At 39.9% G+C, this 19,248-nt stretch overlaps 1 protein-coding gene and 1 long non-coding RNA gene across 3 annotated transcripts; one reads left to right on the top strand and one right to left on the bottom strand.

Moving 5' to 3' along the window:
• The first annotated feature begins 2,214 nt into the window (after window positions 1-2,214).
• On the top strand, window positions 2,215-10,894 carry MMP1 (matrix metallopeptidase 1). Its single transcript, XM_050759074.1, has 10 exons — window positions 2,215-2,460; window positions 2,945-3,189; window positions 3,283-3,431; window positions 3,658-3,783; window positions 4,846-5,001; window positions 5,162-5,279; window positions 7,694-7,827; window positions 9,320-9,482; window positions 10,009-10,112; window positions 10,294-10,894. The coding sequence occupies exons 1-10, from the start codon at window positions 2,356-2,358 to the stop codon at window positions 10,401-10,403; spliced, it is 1,410 nt and encodes a 469-aa protein (XP_050615031.1). The 5' UTR covers window positions 2,215-2,355; the 3' UTR covers window positions 10,404-10,894.
• LOC126936367 (uncharacterized) lies at window positions 2,333-16,905 on the bottom strand. 2 transcript variants are annotated; one of them, XR_007719436.1, is made up of 3 exons: window positions 16,617-16,905; window positions 5,229-5,305; window positions 2,333-2,424 (listed from the first exon to the last, which is right to left on the bottom strand). It is a non-coding gene; the product is annotated as an uncharacterized LOC126936367 (long non-coding RNA). The 2 variants fall into 2 exon arrangements; XR_007719437.1 differs by lacking the exon at window positions 2,333-2,424 and adding an exon at window positions 4,871-5,050.
• Between the last annotated feature and the right edge of the window lie 2,343 nt (window positions 16,906-19,248).

Raw genomic sequence — 19,248 nt, 5'->3', positions numbered from 1 at the left:
CACCATGAGCATTTAGCATGAGAGCTCTGGACTCAGACGCCAGGGAGCTTTGCTAGAGAAGGGAGGACAAAGCAGGCATGATGTGGGGGCTTGTGTGGAACTCCAAGGCTCTATTTCCAGCTTCCATCAGAGAACTTCTGTTTTCATCTGGTTTTCAAGTTTGCTTTCCAAAAGGGATTTTGTTTAAGTAAAGGATACAGAAGTTTATAAAAGTTTGAAAACTCCTGGACTGTAGGATGTGCAGGCTCTTGCCAGATGGGACAGTGTAGGAGACTCTTCCAGGCTGACGTCTTATGCAACTTCCCGTCCAATCGCAGATGGTCAGGACGCTGCTTTCCTGAGTTAACCTATTAACTGACCCTTGTTTCCCAGGCCTCAGTAGAGCTAGGGGTGTAACCTCTTCACACTAACTAGATTCCCTCACAATCGAGTATATCTGCCACTCCTTGACTTTTAAGACATAGCCTATGTTCACCCTGTAATGTGAACAGCCCCTTTCACTATTTTCCTTGTCCATGCTGGAGTCACTACAGTGGCAATGTTCTTTGGTCTCTGCCCCACCCTCCCTCTGATGCCTGTGAGAAGGAGAGGATTTCCTTCTCGTGAGAACTTCTTCCTATTCCTCTTACCCTGTTGAAATTACGTTACTCCACTTAGATGAGGAAGTTGTGGTTAAATTATTAGAGAGGATACGATTTATTTCAAAACAATCCAAGATATATTGAAATATTGTTTATGAGTAAGATATCAGTCTTGGCGCAGCAACAAAACAGGAATCCATAAGGGGAGGAAAGTCTTGAAAAGCAAACCTGATACAATGGAAAAGGTGGGAGACACCATAAGGTGCTGGAGTGTTAAAACAGAGGCCAGGGTTTCTCCACTGTATGTTTCCAATAAATGCTTCCAAGGAAGGAGAGTGGGGCATGAGTGGAGGAGCTACAGAGATAGACCAACTTTTCTCACCAAGAATGCTACAGATTGGTAGTACCCAAGACAACTTAATGTGGAACGTAAGTATATGAATATACATCTTTCATTACAGAGCCATGTAGTTATTTTAATGGGCAGGAGATGCTAAATAAGATCTTTTGAATGGAGAAATGCATAAATATATGAATGAAGGCATACATGAAAGAATAAATAAATGCTGCCTAGCATCAAAGAGCAAAGATATACTCATATCAGGGGAAAAAAGTATGATTAAAAATAAGACCCCAGAGTCATGCTCAGTCTCTTTCCAACATTTTCATCATCTGGTACATTCGGACAGGTTTCAGAGAAGGATCCTATTTGTCCCATGATGATGATGGGCAAGGCCTACAGAGGGTGGGGAGTTATCTCATACTCCACCTGTGGATGAGGGGTCTTCTCAGGTAAGGCTCTTAAATCCTAGGCCTGAGTAAATTTTTTCAAATTTTATTTTAGACAGGGTCTCTCTCTGTTGCCTAGACTGGAGTGCAGTGGCACGATCACAGTTTACTGCAGCCTCAACCTCCCAGGCCCAAGTGATCCTCCCACCTCAGCCTCTTCAGTGGCTGAGACTCCAGGTGCATGCCTCTATGCTTGGCCAACTTTAAAAAATGTTTGTTTGTTTGTTTGTTTTTTATAGTGGTGGGGTTTCACCATGTTGCCCAGGCTGATCTTGAACTCCTGGGCTCAAGCGATTCCCCTGCCTCGGCCTCCCGAAATTCTGGGATTATAGGCTTGAGCCACCATGTCTGGCTCTGAGTAAAGATTAAGGGAAGCCGTGGTGCTATTGCAATAGGGTACCAGGCAGCTTAACAGAGGGAGAAGGGAACCTCAGAGAAACCCAAAGAGCCACCATAAAGTGAGTGCTGGAGGAGCTGAACTTCAGTCAGCACAGGTGATGAACAGCTATAAGGTGCGCAGTGTTAGTAATTCCACCCTCTGCCCGGGGAGCAAGGTATGTGGGGAAACCTGTAGCACTTTATGACCATCAGAATTAAGTCTTTTTTTAAAAGGTCATGGAGTATTCTTTGACCTGTGTATATAACAAGAGCCTTTCTCAAATCAGATAGAAATGAATTGGAGGAAACCACTGTTTACATGGCAGAGTGTGTCTCCTTCACACACGTCTTGTTTGAAGTTAATCATGACATTGCAACACCAGGTGATTCTAAGTGATCTGCTAGGAGTCACCATTTCTAATGATTGCTTAATCTATTCATAGCTAATCAAGAGGATGTTGTAAAACATGAGTCACATAGCCTCCGGCTTTCTAGAAAGGCAAGGACTCTATATATACAGAGGGAGCTTCCTAGCTGGGATATTGAAGCAGCAGGAAGCTGAGAAGTCATCACTTACCTTGGGCTGAGAAAGAAGACAAGGGCCAGTATGCACAGCTTTCCTCCACTGCTGCTGCTGCTGTTCTGGGGTGTGGTGTCTCACGGCTTCCCAGCGACTCTAGAAACACAAGAGCAAGATGTGGACTTAGTCCAGGTAAATGCTGCATTGCATCTGACAATAATGCAAATCTTTAGTTTGTATTTTTCTGCAGTAATATAATAGAGTTTTTTAAGGATGGATTTCCTATAAAGAGATTTTTTTCTTTGCTAGAAACAGCACCCTCCCCCAAAAACGTATCTAGCCATGCATAGGCTCTCCTTTTGCAGTTGGAGGTGAGAGTGAACTAAAGGAAGAGCATCCAAACCTCTCTCCACAAATTGTAGACTTGTAACAGTATGCAAATCTTGCTCTATAAAAGTTGCTCTGCTATGAAGTTCTTACTTCACAGTAATTAATAGTAGGAACATTTCTACTCTGAAATCTCATTTCTCACCAAAAATAAGGATAAAAGCAACTGCGAAATCTAAACACAAGCTTTAGAAGCAGTTCTCTGTTCTGGCTAAAACTTAACGCCATCAATTTTTAGAATAATGAGAAAGATTTTCCATGCAGTGTTTTGACAATTTTCTTTCTTCAGAAATACCTGGAAAAATACTACAACCTGAAGAATGATGGGAGACAAGTTGAAAAGCAGAGAAACAGTGGCCCAGTGGTTGAAAAATTGAAGCAAATGCAGGAATTCTTTGGGCTGAAAGTGACTGGGAAACCAGATGCTGAAACCCTGAAGGTGATGAAGCAGCCTAGATGTGGAGTGCCTGATGTGGCTCAGTTTGTCCTCACGGAGGGGAACCCTCGCTGGGAGCAAACGCATCTGACCTACAGGTAGGCAGATGGAGGGCCAGAGTGAGAGAGCTATTTCCCACGATAGTGGTAAGAAGTCATGTCCAATGTGTCTCTATCTTGTTTCATTCTAAGGATTGAAAATTACACGCCGGATTTGCCAAGAGCAGCTGTGGACCAGGCCATTGAGAAAGCCTTTCAACTCTGGAGTAATGTCACACCTCTGACATTCACCAAGGTCTCTGAGGGTCAAGCAGACATAATGATATCTTTTGTCAGGGGAGGTAAGTTCTTCTTGTAGAACCTTAACCTCACCTTGCCCTTAAATCTCATAGCTGTGCAGCTGGAATTGCTTGTTTAAGAGGAATGTTGATTTTATGGGCTCAAAGAGGGAAACTGCATCACATTTGATGGAAGTCTATTGGCCTCTTAACAAAGCTAATGCTTGCCCTGCTGGCTTAGCTTACATAAGAACCACAAGGAAACTTCACTGAATTCTGTTTCTTTCAGATCATCAGGACAATTCTCCCTTTGATGGCCCTGGAGGAAATCTTGCTCATGCTTTTCAACCAGGCCCAGGTATTGGGGGGGATGCTCATTTTGATGAAGATGAAAGGTGGACCAACAATTTCAGAGGTAAGTCAATCAAATTTGCCTCTCTCAATTCTCCCCCCTCCCTTTCATGTTTCATTGTAATATTGGTTGATTTAGTTGAAAGAATCATTCGTAGAAGTATATATTTTTCTATTACCACTCAGAAAATCAGTGATATATTTAGAAAAGTGAAAGATCTTTTCTGCCGGCTAACAACATCTTAACAGTGACAACTAGGCCACTCTAAAATTTTTATTAAGAAAATGTTGAAAACTTTGATGTTTTACTTGTGGGCATCAACATTAAATCCTTTTAATTAGAAGAAAACAGCAAAATGTAACAGTGGTCATAAACTTACGTGGAAATTAAAGAAAATGAAGGCTTTTTGTATTTTCCAAAATTTCCAGCAGTCAACATTTATCAGTTTTGTAAATAAGAAATATATTAAATGTTAGGCTGGGCGCAGTGGCTCATGCCTATAATCCCAGTGATTTGGGAGGCCGAGGCAGGAAGGTCACAAGGTCAGGAGTTTGAGACCAGTCTGACCAACATGGTAAAACCCCGTCTCTACTAAAAATATAAAAATTCGACAGTCATGGTGGCACATGCCTGTCATCTCAGCTATTCAGGAGGCTGAGGCAGGAGAATCACTTGAACTCAGGAGGAGGAGGTTGCAGTGAGCCGAGACTGCACCACTGCACTCTAGCCTGGGTGACAGAGCAAGAATCCATCTCAGAAAAAAAAAAGAAAAGAAAAGAAAAAGAAAAATATTTAAAGTTAATAGAACTTTATTGCTTCTCTGCAAAATAATACGTGTCATTTAATCATTGATAATATTGACTAATCCGTGGTGGGCTTTCAGTCAGCTGAATTTGTCTTTTAATTGTATCAGTGTAATCATAGAGTTTAGATTTTAACCTGTCTCTTCATTGTTAATAAACGCATGCCTTCTGCCTTCGGAAAAATATATACATACACATATTTCAAAAAGTCACTGATAAAATAGGAGCATTCTTCCTTGTAGTTGTAAATTATTTATTAGTTAAATGCCTCAAAACTGAATACATTTCAAATAATTACAAATGGATGTATTGGCCTTTTTAGAGTACAATTTATATCGTGTTGCGGCTCATGAACTCGGACATTCTCTTGGACTCGCTCATTCTACTGATATTGGGGCTTTGATGTATCCCAGCTACACCTTCAGTGGTGATGTTCAGCTAGCTCAGGATGACATTGATGGCATCCAAGCCATATATGGTGAGTATGGAGAAAAGCATTACCGACAAGGGCCTGGTGGTCTTTATACCTATTTCAAATAAAACAGTCATTAGCGATATCCTTGAAGAAGCTGTCTTCATTGTTTATGTGGTTTTCTAACACTAGGCAAAACTAACTGCAGGTATTTTGTTTTCCTTAGGAGGTTCCCAAAATCCTGTCCAGCCCACCGGCCCACAAACCCCAAAAGTGTGTGACAGTAAGCTAACCTTTGATGCTATAACGACGATTCGGGGAGAAGTGATGTTCTTTAAAGACAGGTAAGATGTCAGCTCTTCTTTGTGATCTGCATTTGTAATAATAACAACATTCACTACTATGGTTAACGATTATGCTTCACATGTTACTTATTTCACACTGATTTACATCTATAATTGTATGGTAGCAACTGCATGCATTTGTACAACATAATGTACTTGTAACAACTTTGTTTTTCTACATGTATTAGGTTATCTGATCCTCAGAAAATAGAGTTGATTTAGAAAATCAGTATGTATGGTCTTGTTTTACAGATCAGCAAAGTAAGTCAGAGAGAAGGAAAGAGATCTTTTGGGGGCATAGAGCTCATTGGTAGCAGAGCAGTTATTGGTCTTCTGTCCCCTACTTAGGTCTCTTTTCATTATGCGACTCTTTATCATGATAAGTATCATAGGACTTTCTTAGGAGAAAGTGGTCCTTTCCATAGCAACGTCTCCCTGATAAGGGTTGCATAGCCATCCTTTAATTATCTCCTGTGCCAGCCTGGAAAAATGGCCCTCCCAAAACCTATTTTCTTGAAGGGTCTCTGTTGCCCCCTGGAGGCCCAGAGAAGAAGAGATGGGACAGAGCCAATGCTGGGAAAGTCTCCAAGAACTTATGTAATCCCTCCTGGGACAGATAGGGGTAACATGGTGCTTCCCTCTTCAGAGAAGAATCCCAGTACTTCCTCTGCAGCATGTGGACTCAAAAAGGTTGGGGTCATCTCACATGCAAGGAGGAGGCCTGCTGTCTGTACCATAGTGATTCCTAAAGGATCAGGCAAAATAACACACTCTTTTGGTGTATTATTGCACACTGCATTTGGTGAATGATGTAGTCCACAGAAAGATCAACACATAGAAATTCAGGGTGGTCTGAAAGACTGGTTCTCTGCAGCCTTTCAAGTGCTGTGGCACTGTTTTACTACTCTGTAGTCGCATCTCTCCTAGAATTCCGGGCACTGGCTCATAATTCTTTCTGCCCACTCTTTAGTTTTTAAGTGTAAAAGATAAGGCTGGAGGTAAACTATACAGGATGTGGTTCAATGCTGGGACAAGTTAAGAAAACAGATGGTTTTAAAGGAAACCTCTCAGTACAGCAGGACACACTTATCAAACCAAATAGTACTAGATGGAACGGGACCAATTTGAGAATTGCCAGAATTGAAAGGACACAGAGATCATTTAAATGTCGCCACGTCGGGGAGACATGAAATGCTAGAGATAGAGATAGTAACTGATTTGCCTAAGGCATCACAGCCAGGCAGAGGCAGGATGGGACCTAGAAGTCAGGTTTCTGACAGCCAAAGCCATAGGCTTCCCTGTGGCCTAGAATCTGGAGCTCTTCTGTGTCAGCCCGCATGACAGTCCATGCTGTGCTGTTACCCTGGTCCCTATAAACTCTATAATCCACTTTGTGTAAGTACTACTAACCACGGGACAACAAAGGGAGTGGCTGCCAGACCTCAGTTTAAAAATCAACCTTAGCCTCTTACCAGCTGGGTGGCCTTAGACACCTCCCTTAGTCTCCCTGACCTCAATTTCTCATCCGCAAATACTCTCTTATAGTGTCCTTGTGATAAGGTCTGATGTAAGGACTGGGCCTGGTGTGTTGTAAGTAATCACTAAATATAGGATATTAGAGTCATGGTCCAGCTGGTAACGTGCACAGCCGATCCCTAGTGGCTCACCAAAGCTGACTGTTAAATTTTGAAGAATTTTGCATGTTAACTGTGAACCATAGCCATTATTAAAAATTAAATTATAGGCAAGGTGCAGTGGCTCACACTTGTAATTGCAGCACTTTGGGAGGCCGAGGTGGGGGAATCATTTGAGGTCAGGAGTTCAAGACCAGCCTGGCCAACACGGTGAAACCCTGTCTCTATTAAAAGTACAAAAATTAGCTGGGCGTGTTGGCCTGCACCTGTAATCCCAGCTACTCAGGGGGCTGAGGCAGGAGAATCCTTGAATCTGGGAGGCAGAGGTTGCAGTGAGCCAAGATTATACCACCGCACTCCAGCCTGGGCAACAGAGTGAGACTCTGTCTCAAAAAAGTAAATAAATAAAAAATAAATAGATAAAACTTAAATTATATAAACTAAATTACATTAAAAGGTAATAAAAATAATTAAAACATCTCTTTGTCATAATTTTACTGCATTTTTCTACTTGTTTATGTTCTTAAAGTTACTTGTGCCTATTTTATTTGTATGCTGTACAACGGTGCTCCACTGAGACTCGTGAAATTCATCATAATGGGAGTATTTCAACCTAGTGAAATCAGCAAATGCTATAAACCAACCCTCCTTTGGGGAGCTGAATGTTAAACATTTACCGGCACACCTCTAGTGCCAGCAACAAGAAGGAGCTGGAGCTGGATGTCTGCCAGAGATTACCAGAAATTAGATGGAAACTTTTCTTTCTTTTTTTCTAATCAGATTCTACATGCGCACAAATCCCTTCTACCAGGAAGTTGAGCTCAATTTCATCTCTGTTTTCTGGCCACAACTGCCAAAAGGGCTTCAAGCTGCTTACGAATTTGCCGACAGAGATGAAGTCCGGTTTTTCAAAGGTAATCCTTCTAATTATTTTTCACTGTTTTAATAAATCAATTTTTTATTCCCTTTGGGGCTGAGATATAAGGGTACTAGCTACATTCTCTCCAGGGACTTTTGAAAATCTCAGCTCACCAACCAAATCAATGGAAGTCCATCAACTTAACTAAACAGTGCATAGTGCATTTTGGAGTCATTTTAAACAAAAGGCAAATGACTGGAGAAAGAATGTTCTGGCCTTTTTAATGAATCTAGATTTACAAAAATGTTTTCTGCACGAACTACGTATTTAAAACCCCCTTCATATTCCTGGGAATACTCAAAGTAAAAATCGAGACTTGGGCCAATCCTACAGAGGATGGAATAGAAAGATTTTGTTGGTATGATTTCCTAGACTCTATTTCAGTACAAACTACCCTCTTGAGAAGGTGAGAGGCTCCCAGTAGGCAGTTAAGATAGGGGATGCCACAGCCCTGCTGTAAGAGTGTGGTCCTCAGACCAGCAGCATTGGCATCACCTGACAGTCTGTTACAAATTCAGAATCTCAGGTCCTGCTTCAGATCTTCTTTGATAGAATCTGAATTTTAACAAATTTCATGGGCAATTCATATGCACATCAAATTATGAGAAGTTCTGAATACTGTGAATTGATTGGGAGAAACTTCTTCGATTCTGTCAGAATGAAACACAATCCAATGATCAGCTCCTGGACTTTGAAGACACTGTGTCATGCACAAGTATTTTTACAAACATGTGTTTAGCATAGTACAATGAGTAAGACATTTGACTCAGCCATACACTCAAGGCAAAGAATTAAATGCAGGTCAGGTGGGCCAAACGCTTTGAAACAGAATTTCTAGCCTTTAAATTATGAAATTAAAGGGATGTTAGAGACAGAAAGTTTCACATTCCTCTTTCATGAGGGGTAAATAGCACGTGTGTACAATAAGAGAAATCTTGGCTTTAGTATATGAGACCAGCTTTATGTGATGAGGGGCTTACTGAGTATAAACACGGAAACTGGACACAGCATTAATTCAAGTATTTGGAACTGTCTTCTAGCCAAATGCAGTGATTTGAATCCAGGATTGCAAATCCTTATAGGTTGTGAGTCACTACAGCACTCTTCCCTTTATTATACAAATTGTTTGAACTTCCACAGTCCATGAGCAAACCTGGAGAAATGAAGTTTCTATCACCAAGGTGGCATAATTAACTCTTTAGTCATTTGAACATCTGACTTTTGAAAGAAGCCCCCAACCCCACAAATGAGTCATTCTCAAAGCTTGCTGCAGATTAGAATCAACTAAGAAGCTTCAAAAGATAGACACATTTAATTGGTCTGGGATAGGGTCCTGGCATCAGTATTTTCAAAAATCTCCCTAGATGATTCTAATCTGCAGCCAGGGCACTGCACTAGCATGTGAAACTAAGAACTTACCTAGAAATTAACTTACTGCCTAGTGAAGTCTTAGGCAAGTGTTTTCATCACTGTTTCTTGATTGGCAGGGAATAAGTACTGGGCTGTTCAGGGGCAGAATGTGCTACCCGGATACCCCAAGGACATCTATAGCTCCTTTGGCTTTCCTAGAACTGTGAAGCATATCGATGCTGCTCTTTCTGAGGAAAACACTGGAAAAACCTACTTCTTTGTTGCTAATAAATACTGGAGGTAAGTTTAAGTGCAGAGAATGTTAGGGCCTCAGTTCTTTCTACATAAAAAGTTCTAGAACACCCCATTTCAAAGTGAGTCTCAAACTGCCTTGGCCAGCATCCTTTTCTGCAAATGGCTGCTGCCAATCTATCATCTATTTAGTCTGTTGACCAATAGTCATCACACAATGCCTGTACTGGGAATCCAGAGAATGTAGGGGGATGAATTTTAAAAGGATGTAGAATTGAGGGCATTCATCTTAACAGAGACACTTTGGCCAAAAGTTACTTATCTTCCATAGTATGTTACCTCGATAGGACATAGCATAGAATCTACTGGAGAATTCGATGTTGGATTTCAGAGTGGCCTTAAAGGCCTTTTAGTTCACCCAGGATTCCACCTTACCCCATCTACTCCCCATTTCACGAATGATCTATTAAATGAAATATCCTGGTTAAATTCCTCATGGTATATTTTCTGTAATGATTTTGAGAGTGTACATGTTTAGCAAAAGGTCTGACACTCTTAACTCTTTTCTGACCAGGTATGATGAATATAAACGATCTATGGACCCAGGTTATCCCAAAATGATAGCACATGACTTTCCTGGAATTGGCAACAAAGTTGATGCAGTTTTCATGAAAGACGGTAAGCAAATATGCATGTATTTCCTCCATTTCATTGCCATAGCAATAGCATCATTATTGTTAGTTGGAACAACAAATGCCAAAAATATCTGCACTCACAAATGAATTGGTTTCTCAAGAATTCAAGTTAAACCTAGAAACTGCTTGTATAATGTAGTAAGTCTCTTTTGTTTTGTTTCTAGGATTTTTCTATTTCTTTCATGGAACAAGGCAATACAAATTTGATCCTAAAACGAAGAGAATTTTGACTCTCCAGAAAGCTAATAGCTGGTTCAACTGCAGAAAAAACTGAACATTACTAATTTGAATGGAAAATACATTATGTGAGTCCAAAGGAGGTGTTTTCCTGAAGAACTATTTTTTCAGTCATTTTTAACCTCTAGAATCACTGATACACAGAATATAATCTTATTTATACCTCATTTTGCATATTTTTTTTACAATATAGAATGTAGCCCTTTTTGTACTGATATAATTTAGTTCCACAAATGGTAGGTACGAGAAGTCAAGTTCGTGGCTTATGGATTCATATAAGCCAGAGTTGCAAAGATCTTTTCCAGAGTATACAACTCTGACCTTGATCCCAGAGAGCAGCTTCAGTGACAAACATACCTTTTCAAGACAGAAAGAGACAGGAGACATGAGTCTTCACTGGAGGAAAAGCAGCTCAAGAACACATGTGCAGTCACTAGTGTCACCCTGGATAGACAAGGGATAACTCTTCTTACACAAAATAAAGAGTTTCATGTTTGAAATAAAGTCAACCTTGTTTCTACTCTTTTATATACTTTCCATGATATTTATTAGTTATTTTCTGATGACACAGTCACACTTACAGAGACTGCTTTTCAAATTTGAAATGAGAAGTAGACAATATTAAAAAAAATTCATGTGGGAAATTAGGATATACAAAATTAGGATATACAAAAATCTCAAATATTCTCTATTCACATGGAATTTATACTACATAAACTGGGGTGAGGGAGGGGAATCCGTTTCCCTTGCCCCATGTATGGATTCCAAAAGCGGTTTTAGATAAAATCAGTGACATCATGGTAGAGCATTCTAGGCGTATGTCATTTTCTCTCTTCTGAACATATGGGAGGGTTCCATTTTCCCACAGTCCAACTGCTTGCAGAGTTGGGTGGTGGGCAGTGGGGCATCTGACTGCTTCTAACCAGTGGGTTGAGTGAAGAAGTGAAAAACATCATTTTCAGACTGGAACATTTAATTGCTGGTGGAAATTTCTCTAGTAGTCTACTCCTTCTGTCCTTCTGTGGTGGTTGTAGAAGTACATCATGAGAGAGTTGCCACAAGACAGAACAAGCTGAATTGCTGGAGATAACTGCTTTAAATAGTTACACAAACCTCAGTAGACTTTGCTTAAGTAGGAAATCAAATTTTAGGCTGGCCATGGTGGTTCACACCTATAATCCTAGTATTTTGAGTGGCTGAGATAGGAGGATTGCTTGAGCCTAGGAGTTCGAGACCAGCCTGGGCAACATAGTAAGGCTCCACCTCTACAAAAGAAATTTTGAAAATAGCTGGGTATAGTGGTACACACCTGTAGTCCCAGCTATTCAGAGGGCTGAGATGGGAGGATCACTTGAGCCCAGGAGTTGGAGGCTGCAGTGAGTCATAATCCCACCACTTTATTAGTCCGTTCTGACGTTGCTATACAGAATTACCTCAGACTGGGTAATTTATAAAGAAAATAAGTTTAATTGGCTCATAGTTTCACATGCTGTACAGGGAGCATGGCTGGGGAGGCCTCAGGAAACATAATCATGACAGAAGGTGAAAGAGAAGCCGTCATGTCCTACATGGCTGGAGCAAGAGGAAGACAGAGAGCAGGGGGAAGTGCTACACACTTTCAAACAACCAGATCTTGTGAGAACTCACTCACTATCACAAGAACAGCAAAGGGGAAATCCACTCCCATGATTCAATTACCTCCCACCAGGTCCCTCCTCCAACACTGAGGAATTACCATTCCGCACAAGATTTGCATAGGGACACAGAGACAAACCATATCACCACTGCACTCCAGCCTGGTCTACAGAGTGAGATTCTGTCTCTAAATATATATACAACTTTTATTTGCTAATATAATCTACTACAGAGTGAGATTCTGTCTCTAAACATATATACAACTTTTATTTGCTAATATATTATAATGTTATATTAATAATATTATTTGCTAAGTATAATATAAAATATAAGATTTTATATTTGGAAGTGATTGTCAAGATAATCACTAGTTTATGATGACTAATTTGGGAGGAAAGTTTATGTACACAGGAGTCTTGCAAGTAGCTTTACATAGGCAGAAGCAAGCTCTACAAAGGTAGAAGTAGTACCTCCCTCTTGCCAGAGGAGCAGAATCTACGCTTGCATGGAGAATTGATAAGGACCTCATTTGAGACAAAAACCTCACAAGATAATGCTTGCCCTCCTCCCAAATTGCTCTTGCCTCTGCTCATTATTTTCAGCAAATGACTAAGATCAGGTCTCAGCATAGCTCAGATCCTAGTCATGGTAGGAAATAGGTTACTAACCAAAAGACTTATTGGACCTGGGCATTAAGTATCATCAAAAATCAAAGAAACACATATGGGAGTAAATCTGAAAGGCATTGGATTAAGTTGGGGGATATAAGGCTGGAGAGGGAAGAATTTATTGACATAGATACACACATTCTTGACTTGGGATACAATTTTCTAGAAAGGAAACCAGGAGCTTGTCTAATACTCTGCTGACATGGATTCTCAAATCTTGGACACAATGATGTCCTATGGTATATGTGGTGGAGATGCCAGAATTTCTGTGGCATGATTTTGAGGAAGAAGGCAGAAGGCACAGAGAGATTTGAACCTTAAAATGAATCTATTACTTGAGAGTGAAGAACCCACCAGCGTACTCTGTTGCTGGGAAGGCCCAGAGGGCACGCCTTTCATTGGCTTTCATTGAAGCCATAAGGACCACACTAGTGAGGGTACACACTGGTGTCTGAGAGATATCTGGTGGTAGCTGTTCTCTGTGGGGTGGGTTAAGAGTATGAGGTGTTTCTGGGGAATTGGCCTCTCTAGTATCATTAAAGATGATGGGATAGCAGAATGGAAAAAGTGCGTACATACAGATGTATACATGTATACATGTACATACATACACATCCATATCCATATACATATATATACATATGTATGTATATATGCATATGTAAATATCTCCATTTATATACATATATATACTATATATACATATACATATGTATATATGAATCATACTTGTCATATCATATGTATGTACAAATAATACAAAACCCATGCCTAATATGTATAGGTATCATGAGTATACACAAATCATACAAAATATACATATATGTATGTGTATATGTGTGTGTGTGTGTGTGTGTGTGTGTATATATGTATGTGTATGTATGGAGAGAGAAATCCTCCTTCAGGGGGAACGTAGTCTCTCTCTCTCTCTCTCTCTCTCTCACACACACACACACACACACACACATATCTTAGTAACTGTGATGCCACTATATACCAAGGATCACATATATCTTTTAAATTATCCTCATAAAGGGACATAAGGCCATCCACCAGGGTAACTGTGCACTGGGGAAGAATAGTACTCAGATTTTGCAAGGACAGTTGGATACCAGATCTGAACTGACCTGGTATCACAGGTCCCAAAATGGTATAATGGCCTTCCAGTTTAGAAAGGAGGCATATGAGGGAAAGTGATAAATAGAGTTCTGACTCAAGGTCATCTCACAGTGGGCCCAATGGGCCCACAGACCATCTTGTGGTTGTTCCCTGACGTCTGGAACAAGATCTTTATGGTAGGAAGCACCAACTAGAAGCCCCTGAAACTGCTCCTCCTGAACTCTGGCCAAAATAGTAAACCAAAAGCAGCAAAACACCAATGTCACATCCTGGGAGGATTGCACAGACTGGTTACACCATCAGAGATTTAAAAGCAACAAGGAGGGTAATCCTCTCACAACCTCATTCAATTAATCATTGGAGCCCTTGCATACACCAAATACATCATGATGGTGGACTTACCTAGTTGGTAACTACCTGGCAGATGACTTACCTAGAGGGTAATTACCGTTACAGCTACTATTTCAGACAGTATTTATTTACTAGAGCAAATTAACACAGCCTCAAAAACATGATACAGGGTGATTCAAGAGGAGTGTTTAGAGATTTCCCCTATTGTCTTTGAGCCCAGAAATGCACTAGAAAGTAGGGGTTTGGCTTGTTTGGGTTTTGTTTGGCTCTAGCCTTCCAGTTTGAATCCTTTTGGAGAATTTGACCCCAAACACCAGTCTAAGGGGAAGTTGTAGCTTTTTTCCAGACGTATCCCATGTGTCTTAAGGAGGAAGTGTTCTGGCCAATGAATTGCAGTGCAAAGCTGCAAGATTTGCTCTGCCACTCAACTCTGTGTGATCTTGACCATTCTGAATCTTCATTTCCTTTCTGTGGTAAAGGGAAAATAATACTAACTTCCAGGTTTGTCGTAAAAATAGAAGAGATTAGATCACCTAGCACAGTGCCTGTCATGTTGAAAATATTCAACAAATGGTAATTTTCCTTTTCCTTCGCATATTCCCCTAAAGCCAGAAATTTTCTTCAGTGCTTCTTTCCTCCCCAACGAGGCTCTTCCCACCAGAAAAGTCCACTGCACCAAGGAATCAACCTAACACATTGTTAACTGTATTTCCTACACATTGGAAATACAGTAACCACATTCATTTGGGATTATTTTATGTGTTTAGGTATTGTTAAAATAATAATGGCCATTATAGGACACAACATAAAATTATGTTTTCTAATCTTCACAACACTGAAGTCATGAATCTGAGGTCTGTCTAACCCCTACTTTGATACTTTGCCTCCTTCGATTGATAGTATTTTCTTTTTTTTTTTTTTTTTTTTTTTTTTTTTTGAGACGGAGTCTCGCTCTGTCGCCCAGGCTGGAGTGCAGTGGCGCGCAAGCATAAGTGACCTGCAATGTTTGGCTAAACTATCAGAATAGAGAAAAAATGAACAAAAATCGAACAATAAACTGTGTTCCCATTGTAAAGCAGTCAAATTGGAACTAAAAGCGTGGGCAAGAGGTGAACTTTTCACTTGTTATGAGTCTGTATAAAAACCAGTAATTTCCAACAAAAGAAGAAGTTGCAAAATACTGAAGTCAGCATCACACCACTGTTGACCCAGCATTATATGTGTATGTGTACAACCTTAAAATCAGAGTTATTTGGGTGTTGAAAATTAATAGCTAACCGGTTTTCCCAAGAATTAGATAAACTGGAAGTGAAAAGCCATTACGCATTTCTCAGTCAGTTACTGAAATTGCAATGGATTGTAGACCTGCGTTCTGTCTGGATCACATCCGTGCAGCACAGCCCAAGAGGAGCTGCAAGTGACAGAACAGGTAAACATAGATCGAATGAAGCAGCTGTATCAGCAGGATGATCAGAGAGTTGGGAGAAAAGAACAGAAGCTAAGGAGATAAATTGAAGGCATGTTCAGGGGTGAGTTCAAGAATGAGAGATAAAGTGTCAAGACATAAAAGTAAAAAAGTTGGGGAAGAGCCAAAGTCCAAGCCAAGAGATTGTTTTAAAACTTTTATTATTACTATTATTTTAAACATATTTGGGGAGTACAAGTGCAGTTTTGTTACATACAGGGATATTTTGCATAGTGGTGAAGTCTGAGATTTAGTGCAGCCATCACTGGAATAGAAGACATTGTGCCCCCATTAGATAATTTCTCATCCCTCTTTTCCCTCCCACACTCCCACCCTCCCAAGTGTCCAGTGTGTATTATTCCACACAGTATATCCATGAGTACACATCATTTAGCTTCCACTTGTGAATCAGAACATGTGGTATTTGACTTTCTGTTTCTAAATTATTTCACATAAATAATGGCCTTCACTTCCATCCATGTTACCGTTAAAGACATTATGTCATTCTTTTTTATGGCTGCATAGTATTCCGAACAGCATGGGAATTTCTCAAAGACCAAAAAAATAGAACTACCATTCAACCCAGCAATCCCACTACTGTGGGATATATACCCAAAGGAAAAGAAACCATTATGTTGAAAGATACCTGCACTCATATGTTTATCACAGCACTATTCACAATAGCAAAGATATGGAATGAAGCCAAGAGGTTTCTGATAAATGTCCAAGTTGTAGTCTTGAAGATTTTTTCTGGCAGTTCTGAATAATCTCTTCCCACTTGTTAGCTTTTGATTGTGAGCTTTTTATTCAATTTTTCTAATCTCAACTTTGTTGGGTTGCTCTGAAGTTTAAAAATAACTCACATTTAAGAACTGGCATACAGTGGAACCTCAATACCAAGGGTTTCACCTTTCTTTAAGTATGAGCTGTGTATGCTTCCTTGCCTGACCCTATACATACTTCAGTAGGTTTAACAAGTAATTAATTATTTAAAGACAAACATAGGACTCACCTGCTCCAGGTCATTAATTTCTTCCAGGTGTCATGGTTTAATGCAGGACAAGTTTACATACTAACATCGTTTCTGTGAGGCACGTGCTACCCTATAGGCTCCCAATTATAGTTGTAGCTATTACTACAGTGTAAACTTTGACTGTATCATTACCACATAATAAAATCCATTAACAGGATGTGTCAACACTAATAAAGTTATGACTCAAGTGAAAATGGGCATCTCACAACTTGTCAAATCAGTGCCTAGGGGCATTGTCATAGATTTGTCAGGCCAACAAGCTTTGTCTGTTAAAGGTGTTGGAGTGAAATAAAAAGAGATTTGTTCCCCAGCATAAAGTATACATATTAACCCTGTGAGTGTGGTTACATCCACTCCATTTTACAGATGACAAAATAATGGCCTGAATTAATTATACACAGTCATGTGTGACTTAACAATGGGGGCGCATTCTAAGAAACAGGTCCTCAGGCAATTTCTCCATTGTGCAAACACCATGGATTAAACTTACACAAACCTCTATGGTACAGCCTACTACATGCCTAGATTATATGGTATAGCCTTTTAAAAATTTTTTGGGGAAATTGATCCTCCCATCTCAGCCTTCCAAGTAGCTGAGAGTAGAGGTGTCAGCCATCACGCCCAGCAAGCCTATTACTCCTAGGCTACAAACCTATACAGCATGAAATTCAACTGAATACTGGAGGCAATTGTAACATAATAATAAGTGTTAGTGTATCTACACATATTTTAACATAGATAAATACAATAAAAAGATGGTATTAAAGATAAAAAATGGTACAACTATATAGGGCACTAACCATGAATGAAGCTTGCCAAACTGGAAGTTGCTCTGAGTGAGTCAGTGAATGAGTGGTGAGTGAATCTGTACACTACGTAGACTTTATGAACATTGTATACCTAGACTACACTAAATTTATAAAAACATTTTTCTTTCTTCAATATAAATTAACCTTAGCTTACTGTAACATTTTTACTTTATAAACTTTTTAATTTTAACAAACTTTTTGACTCTTTTGTAATAACACTTATGTTAAAACACAAACATTTCAGAGGTGCAAAAATATTTTTTCTCAATATCCTTATTCTATAAGCTTTTTACTATCGTTAATTTTTTTTATTTTTTAAACTTTTTTGTTAAGAATGAAGACACAAAACACACATTAGCCCTGGCCTACACAGGATCAGGATCATCAATATCACTGTTTTCCACTTTCACATCATGTTCCACTAGAAGATCTTTCAGGGCAATAACACTGATGCAGCTGTCATCTCCTGTGGTAACAATGCCCGTATAGGGTGCTAACCATGGAATACCTTCTGAAGGACCTGCCTGAAGCTGTTTTACGGGTAATTTAAAAAAAAAAAAAAAAAAGAAGTACACTCTAAAATAAATGACAAAATGTATAGTAAATGAATAAACAGTCATTTATTACTATTATCAAGAATTATGTACTGTACACAATTGCATGTGCTAGACTTTTATATGGCAGCACAGTAGGCTTGTTTATACCAGCATCATCACAAACTCATGGGTAATACCTTGTACTCTGACATTATGATGGCTACAATGACAATAGCTGATGGGTGCTTATCAGCTCTGTATTAGTTTATTTTTGCACTTCTATCAAAAATACCTGAGACTGGGTAACTTATAAAGAAAAGAGGTTTAATTGGCTCACGGTTCTGCAGGCTGTATAGGAACCATGGTGGCACCTGCTTCTGGGGGGCCTCAGGAAACTTACAATCATGGTGGAAGGCAAAAGAGGAGCCTGCAGTTTACATGGCCAGAGCAGGAGGAAGAAAGAAAAGGGGGAGGTGCTACGCACTTTTAAACAACCAGATCTCATGATAACTCACTCACTCACTATCACAAGAACAGAACCGAAGGGATGGTGCTAAATGGGCATGAGAAATCCGCCCCCATGATCCAATCACCTCCCACCAGGCTTCACCTCCAACACTGGGGATGACCATTCGACTTGGGATTTGGGCACGGACACAGATCCAAACCATATCAAGCTCCATTATAATCATATGGGACCACCATCACATATGTGGTCCATTGTTGACTGAAACATTATGCAGTGCCTGACTGTTCTTGCTCGATGTCCAGTTGACTTCATTTGAGTCTGCTTATCTGTCCTTCTCCCTCTGATATTCAAGCCGATGTGCCCACACTGTAGAGCAAACTCTTTGGCAACAGTAAGCCACAAGTTGACTTGGCTGGCTCAGTGTATATCCCAGTTTCTCCCCAACTCTGGCTTGGAAGTCTCAGAGCCTCTTGGTTCCTAGAAGTCCCACCTGTCCAGGTTACCCTAAGTAGGGTGTGGATGGTGGGTGATACTGAAAAGATCATTCCTGCACACTTATTATTTTAATCTCTCATCACTTTGCAATTATATACTTCAGATATGGTAGAATTAATTTATCTTTAGCAAGAGAAAAATATAGTTCTTTACTACAAGAATTTCAGGGTTCTTTATACTAACAGGTTAATTTGACAAAACAGTTATTGCAGACTTACTGTGTTACTGTGTAAAAAGCACTTTATTTGACTGAGAAAACAAGAAAGAAAATACTATTCGTGGGCAGGGGTAGATCATTAGAC

Source organism: Macaca thibetana, chromosome 14, assembly GCF_024542745.1.
Source record: "Macaca thibetana thibetana isolate TM-01 chromosome 14, ASM2454274v1, whole genome shotgun sequence".
Classification (NCBI taxonomy): Eukaryota; Metazoa; Chordata; class Mammalia; order Primates; family Cercopithecidae; genus Macaca; species Macaca thibetana.
The sequence above is the reverse complement of the archived record's forward strand: the minus strand, read 5'-3'. Positions and strand labels throughout refer to the sequence as shown.